This window comes from Rhinatrema bivittatum, chromosome 1, assembly GCF_901001135.1.
Source record: "Rhinatrema bivittatum chromosome 1, aRhiBiv1.1, whole genome shotgun sequence".
Lineage (NCBI taxonomy): Eukaryota > Metazoa > Chordata > Amphibia > Gymnophiona > Rhinatrematidae > Rhinatrema > Rhinatrema bivittatum.
The window spans coordinates 744,253,690-744,265,079 of record NC_042615.1 but is presented as its reverse complement, the minus strand read 5'-3'; the positions used below and the strand labels follow the sequence as shown (position 1 = coordinate 744,265,079).

Genomic DNA, 11,390 nt, shown 5'->3' with positions numbered 1-11,390 from the left:
AATGCAAGTTAATAATTCTAAGGAGGAGAAAAAATAATTAAGCTACTCTCCTGGTTTTGTTTCTCCAGGACCGTAATACTATTCTTAGACTATTTTCATAATAGTCAAGTCTTTGTTTATGGAGAGGATGTTTTCCAGATTTTTGTCCAAGAGACTCAAAGTATGCACTAGGTGGTATTTACCCTGGGGGCAACATTTGCGATTAGATTTCCTTGTAAATATATTCTGGTGTGCTCTGATTTTGCAATTTATTTTTTTTTAGCCTTCTCAATTGAGATTTTTCCTGCAAAATCTGTTGTTCGTAACAATACTGGCTATGTAACGTATGGTGTTTGCAGCCCCTATAAGGATTAGTATTGTGCTCTCCTAAAATGAGTTTGTCTTAAATTTATTGACTTATTGTATATGTTCCAGGGTTCTTTTTTTTTTTTTTTTTTTTATCTTGGCCTTACCACTTTTGTAATCCTCTAATTTAAGCTAATAATTTGTTTGTGTTTTATTAATTTGACATTACTTATGCTTAATATTTTCTTGGTGTAAATGAAATGAGACTAAAGTAAAAAACTAAAAATTTTCCAGGTCACATCCAGTAATTTTGCATCATTTCTAGGAGTACTGGAATGTGATTTAGATTTCTTTACTTTAGAGCAGACTACTACTGTGGATGCATGAGGTAGCCAGATCTTTTTATGCCCCAGACAAAAATTGAATCTTGTATATTTCAAGTCTAATTTCCTTGTTACTTGAGGTACTGAAATAAGTGTTTGCAAATTGTGAACTGGAAAGCCTGAAAAGTTTTATGCATTGGGACGGCCATAGCCTATTTGGTCGCTTATATCAATTTTAAAACTCCCAGGAAATCTTCATTTGGTCAAGTATCATCTTCTAGTTTAAAAAGTATGGATTCTGTCACTTTTTGAAAAAAGGCAAGGTTGGATGTGTCTTCTGGAGAAGTACTCTTTTGGTGGCTCTGGTAAAGAGAGGGTAACTTCTTGAAATAACTAGAAAATGTGAGATCCAAAAGATGAATGGGAATGTTAATTTGAAGTCAGATCAGAACCAGGTGTTTTTTGATAGTTTTTTTCTTAGATATGGAGCTGTGAGATTTTTCTTCATGTCTGTACATTTTTCTAATATTGGCTCCAAGAGCAACTGAGGCATATTTGGGATTGATTTTTTTTTTTTTTTTTTTTTTTTTTTAATATTTACGAATAAATTCATACCATAATTTTTTCATAAGAGGTGGTACTTCAGCCTACTACTACTACTGAGATGTCGTCTAACCTTTGAATCAACAATAAGAGTATGTTTTCCCAATAATGGACTTAGTTAAGAGTTCTCCCCCCTCCATAGAGCGGTATCAGAGCCAAAAAACTGTTTGAACTGTACCCTTTGGAGTAGATGAGGATGCTCCAATGCTCTGGATGATCCTGTTCTGGGTAATGTCAGCATTGGAGATCAACGGTGCCATCTTTCTCTGCTCCAATGGAGTTTTGGCACTTTTTATATATATATATATATATATATATATAAAGCTGATGGTGTCGAAAGGGACCTCTTTTTTTTTATGCTTGTCCCAATAACTAGGGAAATTGTGATTTTGGTGCCTAGAAGACAAGTTTTTTTTGGTACTGGTTTACCTGAACTCCTTCCCTCTTTATCAGATGGGGAGGATAATTGATATTTAAGTAAGCTCTCCAAACTAGAGTGCTGAAGGGAACATCCTTCCACATGCTGCATAGTTTGCACATCATGCAAGATATTAAATAGCAGAGAGACTGTTTGGGTATCTCAGCTGGACATCTTTTGTCTGCATTTGCCATATAATTTGAAGGGTCTTTTCTCAGACATAATTGCTTGAAGACTGTTTTAGGGAGAGTACACACAAAACCCCCCACTAAAAATGAAAAAATATAGCAGCCACCGAAGCAGCAAAATAAGTCCTTTTGCTTCAGTGGAAGGAAATGGACTGAGGAGTCTCATGAGGTGGAAGTTACATGAGAACAACCATGCATGCTCAGAAAGACAAGTTTCTGAGTTCTAAGACAGCATTGCTCCATGTATGTGCCATAAGGAGATATCGCATGTGTGGCTAAATTTGTTCCCGCTCATCCATGGAGAATTATCTTTGCTCTCCTTACCAATAAACACTCTTCAGCTATCTCTGTGTACCACTGTTTCTGTTCATTTCCAACCTTTGATCAGAGATGCTAAATGTTGAGCAGGCTATACCCACTGGGATGGCACTTGAACTGCTTCAAAAAAAGGCATGTGCCAATGAAGCAAGATTAACTGTTAGGAACAGTAACAACTATACCAATACAGTTACTTATAGAAACATGTGAAAATGCATAAAAAATTACCAAGCAAACCAAACTTAATGAAAAAATATTGTATACAGTATGGCAATTACAGCAGCTTTCTAACCTTTTGATTCTATCATTTATCATAGTTTATTTTTATGTTTAAAATTTTATCATGATAAAACAAAAATCACTCAAGTGCATTAAAGATTGCATTCTGGGCTCTTCCACACCTAAATGTAATCAGGGAAGATGTGCCATAAATGGCTTGAGCCATCTGTTTTAATAAGTGAGAAAAAAAGGAATTATTTACAGTGTATACAGACCTAGTACTTGTGATGCAAGAGAAAAATTGTAAATAAAAAACATTAACATTAATTACAGATTACATAATCTCAGTGTTACATAGGATTTAAATACAATGAACAGACTGCTTCCGTTAACCAATGTGTTAAAAACTGCTCAAATTAGTATCTAAGCATAGTATAACTGTTTAAAAAGCAGCAAATGATGAATATATCATTTTGTTTCACACTAAACCATTTAGATTGCTCATTAGAGAACAAGCCAAAAGGTGAACCGATAGCTTCCCACTCTACACAGCTTGCTGTCATTTTACATAGTCCATAATCCAGAGGGAGTTGCTGACAGACAGCACAGCTGAGGAATAACCAAGCAGTCTAAGCCAATGTGTTAACTACTGACAAATTACTTTCACCTCCTGCAGAAAAATAACAACTGTGGTGATGTATGGAAAGTTCTATGATGCCCAGTGTGCAACATTAACACAGCCAAATATACAGCTAAACTGTAGATAATTTTAAATTATATACCCACTGAACATTTATCAGTGATCATACTTCACTGTGTTAGAAATCTGTTAAAATAAAAATTCAATCCATGTGCAAACTGCATTTCTGATGGGGCTATTCATTCCAGCGCCTTAAATTTTTTATTTCACTTAAGACTGGAAGCATTTGGCTAGGTCACTCTGCATGCTTATTGCTTTGAACAGAAATAAGCTAACTGGTTATATTTATCGTGCAAGTATTTTAATTAGATTCGCACACATTTCAAAAAATTCTATAGTGTGACTCCCTGGCCTTGCAGCTAAGTCAGTAGTGGAAGAGTCCAGCGATGATGTGGCTGAAGAGACAAGAGATCCTTCTAAGGATTTCCCTTGAATATCAACATCTGTATCACTTTTCTGGCATGATCGATAGTTGCTCATAGATCCAGACCTCAAAGGCGTGGCAGTTCCAGATTTTGCCTCAGTGACTTCATCTTGAAAAGAAAAAGACTTTCAGTCATATCATGTGGTTAATCCATACCAGCACAAAAAATAAATTCAAGTCCAAAATACCCAGTATTTACATGCACTTATACTACAAAATAATATATTAGCAAATAAAAGGCCAAAATTTAGATACCCCTGTTTTAGGCCCTTCAAGTTAGGTAGATTTTCAGCCAAAAACTTAGGTTCCTAAATTAGGAAAATTTTAAGCCTAAATTAAAGCACTTAAGTCAGGTTCTCTGCAAAACATACCCAGAAGGGATCAATCTGCCCCTTAACTTTGTTCTGTCTGCTACGTCATGAATGGCATACTTTATCAGATCATCATAATGCATATAAAGAAGAAGTGTTTTGCCAAGTTAGTTTACTTATTTTCATCCATTCCATACCATCAATGCTGCGAAAATCAAGGAGGTAGGTCCTGCTGTCCACTTGGTACAACTGTAAACTCATTTTGGTGTGCATGCTAGTTACGGGGTTCTTTCTTCGGACACGCAAGTAGTATGGGTTTACGACCTAGCAGAAAGCAAAAACAAACTTCACCATGTTTATCAATCATCACTACAGTATATACGCAATATAAACTAGGCCATAATTAGAACACATTTAATAGGGCCAGAACCTTCCCTCCCTTGTCTGAACTATCCCCCCCCACAACTTCATATACATCCTATTCCCTTATTTTGCAAGCTTTTTAGGAAGGGATTTTAAAATTCTTAGCCTTCAAAGAAATTATAGTGTACCTTGTGGGGTATTTTTGTAATAGCCTGCATACATTTTAAACGGAACACATCAAAAGTTCACTTTTTTTTTTTTTTTTTATAATTACTCCACCAAAACTACCTGCATACAATTAAATATGTTAATGCGTGCAGAAATTGAGAAAATGTCCATGCCTCTTGTGAAAATGCAAAAGCATATGCAAAGGTTCAGGCCCTTCCCCCAACTGTCTTACGCAGAGTCAAAAATTCGAAGGAGGACCCCTGTGGGGTTTGAAAGCTTTTAGCAATTCCGTGAGGAAAATACCTGTCAGGAATCTCTGTGGAGCTCCTTAACCCGCGTGGCTACTGCTGCGCAGAAAAAAAGAAGACTGAAGGGGGACCCCTGCTGGCTGCAGGGTTAGTGCCATGCTGGGCATGCCCAGTAGGTGCCAGTCAAAGTTTTAGAAACTTTGACAAAAGTGTTCCGTGATTGGGCTCTATCCTGTGATGTCACCCATATGGGAGGACTACCATCCTGCTTGTCCTGTGAGAAACCATTAGATGTTTGCCCTGAACGAGGGGAGAAGGTTTGAAGTGCTTTCCAAATGGCTCGAAGTTCCAGGAGGTTGATCTGGTGTGTGCTCTCCTGAGGAAACCGGGGACCTTGAGTCTTTAGGTTACACAGATGGGCTCCCCAGCCCCTTTCTGGATGCATCCGTTGTGAGCGCGAGTTGATGGGGAGGTAACAGGAAAGGTGCTCCCCGAGGTCAGGTTGGTGGTGTTTGCCCACCATCGAATGTCGGTGTGCATTTGAGTGGTAAGTTGTATCCTGGTTGAGAGGGGTTGTAAGTATTGAGACCATTGATTTTTTTAGCGGCACATGTGTAGTTTCGTGTAGGGAACCACATGGATAGCTGCCGCCATATGACCTAGTAGCTGAGGACTTGACATGCCGATGCATGTGATCGGATGCATAGATGTCCAGCTAGTGAGGATAGAGTTTGAATTCTGTCTTGCGGGAGGTATGCTCTCTGTTGTGTTGTATCGATGTGCATTCCAATGAACTGTAGTGTTTGGGTAAGTTGCAGGTTGGACTTTTCATAATTGATTATGAAGCCCAATGTCGGAAGACAGTTGATTGTTTGGAACGTGTGAGTTGCAGAGTAGCCAGATCCGAGGCTACTAAAAGCCAGTCGTCCAGATAGGGAAAAATCTGGATTGACAGTTGTCTGAGGTGAGCCACCACCACCGCTAAACATTTTGTGAACACTCTTGGGGCGGAAGACAGGCCAAAGGGTAGAACCTTGTATTGATAGTGGCTGCTCTGAGCTTGAAAGCAAAGGTATTGCCAGGAAGAAGGGTGCATGGGTATATGAGAGTATGCATCCTTCAGGTCTATGCAACATAGCCCATCATTGGGTTGTAGAGGGGAATGGTAGTTTTGAGAGAGGTCATCTTGAATTTTTCTTTTTGAATGTGTTTGTTGAGATTCCATAAGTCTAAGATGGGCCGAAGACCTCCAGACTTTTTTGGAATGAGAAAATAATGAGAGTAGAATCCCTATTTTCCCATGACATTGGAATTCTTTGAATGGATTTCTGGATTTGTAGATTTTTGTAACTGTTCTTGAAAGTACAGTGAGCGGGTCACTACCTTTATGTGGACGATGTCCAAATCCTCATTCCAATCACCAAATCATTGCAAGAAACCCTTCAATTTTGGAATTCATGCTTCTCATCCATATCTAACCTCCTTGCGGATCTCTGCCTAATTCCCAATGCCAACAAAACTGAATTTCTTCTCATCACCCAAGATGGCAACTACCAGCTCTCCAACACTTATCCAGTGACACCACCTTCTCTTTCTCCCATGGTCTGAAACCTTGGAGTTATTATGGATAACCAACTGAATTACAAAAGCTTCATCAGTAACACTGTGAAAGAATGCTTCTTTAAACTCCAAGTATTAAAAAGACTTAGACCCCTACTTCACCCCCATGATTTTAGATCAGTGTTGCAAGCAATCATATTCGCTAAAATTGATTACTGCAATGCTCTTTTACTTGGTCTCCCAGCTATTTCCTTAAAACCCCTCCAAATGCTACAAAATGCCACTGCGAGGATTCTAACGAAAGCAAAAAAAAGGGACCACGTTACTCCGATTTTAAAGAACCTCCATTGGCTCCCCATAAAATATAGAATCTTATACAAAACCCTCTCAATTATCCACAAATCTATCTACAAAACCTCACACCTCGATCTCAGGATCCCTTTGCAACTTCATTCTGCCTCCCGTCCATTGAGAGCTGCTCAAAAAGGATAGTTAAAAACCCCTCCAATCAAAATATCTTCAAACAAAAGAGCCTTCTCCACAGCCGGCCCTAACCAATGGAACTCTCTCCCATCAGACCTTAGGCTCGAACGATGCCCTCTTACCTTTAAAAAAAGACTTAAGACCTGGCTCTTCATCCAAGCCTATGCCTGAGCTGGACTCTACCAATCATTCTCCCTCCATGGCCAACTCAAATGTTTCGCCCAACTGCTTAAGAATCATAGAAACTCTTTCGATCGACCGCTTGTTACATGATTGATCCCAAACGCTATTATGTTATATTTCATTTTATAATGATGTTTTTCTTAATGTCATAGGTTATTTAATCTAAGTTAATACTTTAACCCAGTTCCTCGCTCCTCCTTGTTCTCTGTAAGACAAACATGTTAAGTCTGTTCTATGTTATATGTAAACCGAAGTGATTAGTAACATTGTTACCAGAACCTCGGTATATAAAACCGTTAAATAAATTTCGGAGGGAGGGAACATGAGGGAGGCATGGGAGTGTTATAAAATTTATTCGGTAGCCCTCCCTTATGATGTTCAGCACCCAACAATCTGAGGTAATCGCCTCCCAATTGGCATAAAATCATTGAAGGTGACCTATTTATGGTGGTGGAGGTGGCTTAGGATAGCTCAAAAACATGAACATAAGGGACGTAATCTCTGAAGACATTCAAATAAATACTGGATTAAGTAAAACTGATGGTGTTGAATTTGTGTTGCTAGCATAGACGAATGGTATACCTTATGGCGGAAGTCATCCATTGACTTATGATCCCTTCCCTGGTGGTAAACTGGCATGACGTTTTGTCCTTTTTGCTTTTGACAGTGCAGATTCCACTATTATTGAGTTGTGTGGAATCGTAAATCATGGAATTATGCATACGGTACTTTAAGTCTGTGGTAAAAGGTTTCTCCCACATTTTATGAAGAACTGAATTCAGCACTGTATATGGTGGTAGAGCTGTTGGCTCTGGAGGCATTTCAAATATTTTCAGTATTCCTAGAACCTCTGACCTAGGATCAGGGATCTTTCCAGTCTCGATATTTAAGAGAGCCCACTTTCTCGATGAACATTGAGTAGGACAAGTCTTCAGGAGGGGAATAAGGTTCTGGGAGACCTTCTGGAGAGTCAAATGGGAATCCTGTGGATGAACCAGGCGACGATATCCATTGAGAGCCTGGAGAATCTGGTCGATCTGGGACTGGAGATGGTGCTGGTGGCTGAAACGGAAGGAGCGGAGTCAGTGATGCAGATGGCGAAGGTTGAGAAGACGCAAGTGGAGGCTGAGGATGTGCAGACTCCAGATCTTGGAAAAAAGTATTTAATGCCTGCTTAATTTGTAACATCGCTTTAGATGCGAGATGTTGAGGTCGTGAAGGTCCTGGAGATGGACCTGGTCCTGGAGGCAATGCTGCTATGAGCAAGTCTTGAGGAGGCAGGCATGACATATAGAAGACAAGGAGATTGTGGTCTACTAAATGAAAATGCATCTGATTCAGAACCCTCGCTAAGTGAATGTTTGTTAGAGATGTCAGAGTCATGGACAGAGACTAGTTTCACATCTTGGTTGGAATCTGTCTCACAAGGTTTTGATGATCTTATATGTTTCATTTTTTGTGTCTTTTTAAGATGTTTTTGACTATGCAGTGAGACTGCATCAAGACTGGTGTCATGTGCGGAGTTCGAGGTTGGCTCGAGAGCTTCACATGTTTTGAATCGTCATGCTTCAATGCGTCATGTGCCATATGATCTAATGCGGCACGCTTAGATGCGCCGATCCATGTGCCAATGCGCCGCACTTGCATCCCTGCGCCAACGCGCCGTTCTCCGAATGCTTCGTTAGTTTTGATTTTTCATGCTCCGACTTTTTTGGCATCTACAGTACCCTGAAACCCGAGCGGCTCATGAGGGGCTTTTTGTGGAAGAGGAGTTGCGGCCTCAACTCCCTTTACCGGCTCTAGTGGAATGACTGACCTGGCCGAGGCACCCTCTAACGAAGCAGATCTCTTTGCTGGTGTCTTCTTAGGTCTCTGTCGTCCCGGCTAAGACTGTGTGGACGATGTCTTTAGATGCATGATTTTTTTTCTACGCGTTGCCTTTGGGCCCGGGAGAACATACGACCACAGTCTCAGATTGATTTGGTCGTGTTCCGGCCCCAGGCATATATAGCAGTAATTATGTCCACTGTAATGGATATAATTTTACCGCAGTGGCAGTACTTAAATCCTGATGGCTTAGGAGCCATCACTGCCAAAAGGAAAAAATGAAGAAAAATCGAAAAAAAAAATCGAAAAAATCTCTTCAGAGACGAGGAGAAAAACCCCACATGCAGACTGCTCGCGGAAAAAAAAAAGACTGAGGTAACAAGGCAATCGCGCGGGAAGCTCACCACGCAGAGTTCAAAAACTCTGTACTAACTGAGAAAACTCTGCCTACTGACCGGTCGCGACGTGCTCCCAGACAGCATGGCTAATTCAGCCCTGCTGTCGATGGAAAAACTGATGTATTGCTTTTGCACATCAACTTTTACATCCAAGGTTTAAATGAAGGTATCAAGATATATTCAGAAAATATGAAAAGCCAAGTCCACAGTAAAAAACCAGAGTTGTAGGAAATTAGGTCAGACATTGAGAAACTTTCCCCTTTTTTCCCCACCTATCCCTGAGCTTCCATGCCCTCTAACCGCCCACATGCCGGCTGGATCCAATCTTGCCTGGCAAGCACAGGAAGCTGATGCACTGGTCTTCTCCTATGAGTTAGACAGAGGGAAGCTGAAGCAGGGTGAGGAACACATGCTTGCCACAGGTGCCGAGGAATAGATGGACAACACATGTGACAATGAAAGGCCCACAGCTCACCCTTCCAGATGAGCTATCATAGTGGTGGTAAGAGCAGAAAGGCAATTGTCCACTCAACAGCAGTGCAAGAGTCAGGAGAATCAGTACCCTAAGGGACAAAAGCTAAGAAGAAGCAGAGGTAACTGTACACATCACTACCTTCCTCTCATTACAGAGCTCAGCAGCCGGAAGGTAGAAGTTGGCTGGGATAGAAGCAATATATCCCCTCTCTAAACAAAATAGCCAACAAATCAAACAGATCCCTGGCTATATTCTTGGGAACATCTGGCAACGGAAGCCACTTATGAATTTCCAGAATCAAGTTAAAAAGTCACAACCAGTTCAGTTTGCCATGTTTAAAAGAGCACTGAATGTGGAGAACCATTTAGATGAAGCACCACATAAATATGACACCACATGAATACAAACAAATCCAGAGTAAAGCCTGATCTTACCTTCCACTCATAATCCAGTTGTTTCATTGCTCTGCATACTTCAGCCATGATATCATTTGGTCGGCTCTGACTCCTTATTCCTAAATGCCACTTGGCCCTTCTTACACCTTGCTGGTGTTTAGATTTCTGTGGATTTAGTTCATCAAGTGTATGGCGCTGTCGTGGTGCTTCAGCTACTAAGAATGGCACTCTCTCAGGATGGGGGCGGGAAACATGAGGATCATCTATGAAGGAATCTGGCGGGCTTGTTGCCAAGTAAAAGTCTTTCGCTTCATTCATTATTCTTCGATTATCTATAATAAGATGATAGGCAACTGCCAAAGGGTCCTGGTGATTTCGACTATACAGGCAGCTCAGCACTTCCTCCTCTGCACATTCAAACTTCTCACACACCTCCTTTAATGCCTCATCATCTATCATGTTTGTACTATATGCTGGATCCTCAGGAAACAGATACTTTGGAAGGTCTTGTTTAAACCATTCGTGCTCCCTACATAAAAACAAATACATACACCAGTTTGAAATGAAAAAAAAAATACCGTAACAGTTATTAATCTAAGCTATAATTGAATATTATCCTCAATTCAGTTGCTATAGAGGTTTGAAATGTAAGTTAAAACTGGACATCTTCCACTGGAGAAAGGCTTCCCTCATACTTGTTAGATGCAGACAGAGCTAACTGCTGCACTGGTTTCCCTTTGCCTACATAAGGCTACCTCTTTTTATAACTGCTAGAAGAAACTGAGCTCCCTTAGATCAAATAGATTGTTTTCAGTATAGCCAAACATGTAAATTCTCTAGAAATTATGCAAGCTTCAATATTTACTGTGAACAAAGATAGCAATAGTCAAGGACCAAATGGCCCACCCAGTCAGCCTGATTTTTCCCCATCTACATTATCCTAGCTAAGGACAGATTCCACCCATATAACCTGGCCCATGTATAGGAAAACACTCCTTATCCAAATCCGTTTTATTCTAAGAACATAAAAAGTTGCCTTACTGGGTCAGAAAGAGAATCCATCAGACTTCGTTTTTGGGTACTTGCCAGGTTCTTATGGCCTGGATTGGCCACTGTTGGAAACAGGATGCTGGGCTTGATGGACCCTTGGTCTGACCCAGTATGGCATTTTCTTATGTTCTTAAGTACAGCATCCTGTTTCCAACAGTAGCCATTCCAGGTTACATGTACCTGGCAAATACCCAAATAAACAGATCCCATGCTACTGATGTCAATAATAAGCAGGGGCTATTCCCTCAGTCAACATGATTAACAGTTTATGGATTTCTCCCCAGGAATGTACCCAAACCGTTTTTAAACCCAGCTACACTGACTGTCTTAACCACATCCATAAGATGCAGATAAGGCAGTCAGTGTAGCTGGGGTCAGGACCCCTTTGGTCCTCTACCATTCTGGGTAGGTAAGCATAGAAGTTTGTGCCCTCACATGCATTTTTACTTAA

At 40.5% G+C, this 11,390-nt stretch overlaps 1 protein-coding gene across 1 annotated transcript in view; it reads right to left on the bottom strand.

Annotated features, from left to right (window-relative positions):
• Positions 1-387: 387 nt before the first annotated feature.
• The window catches only part of PRKAA1 (protein kinase AMP-activated catalytic subunit alpha 1), a 112,805-nt gene continuing 101,802 nt past the window's right edge, over positions 388-11,390 (bottom strand). The window contains exons 7-9 of the mRNA XM_029578165.1: positions 9,929-10,418; positions 3,987-4,113; positions 388-3,587 (exon numbers count right to left, since the gene is read on the bottom strand). Of these exons, the coding sequence (XP_029434025.1) occupies positions 3,340-3,587; positions 3,987-4,113; positions 9,929-10,418 (865 nt within the window). The 3' untranslated portion in view covers positions 388-3,339. The remainder of the gene's footprint in view (positions 3,588-3,986; positions 4,114-9,928; positions 10,419-11,390) is intronic.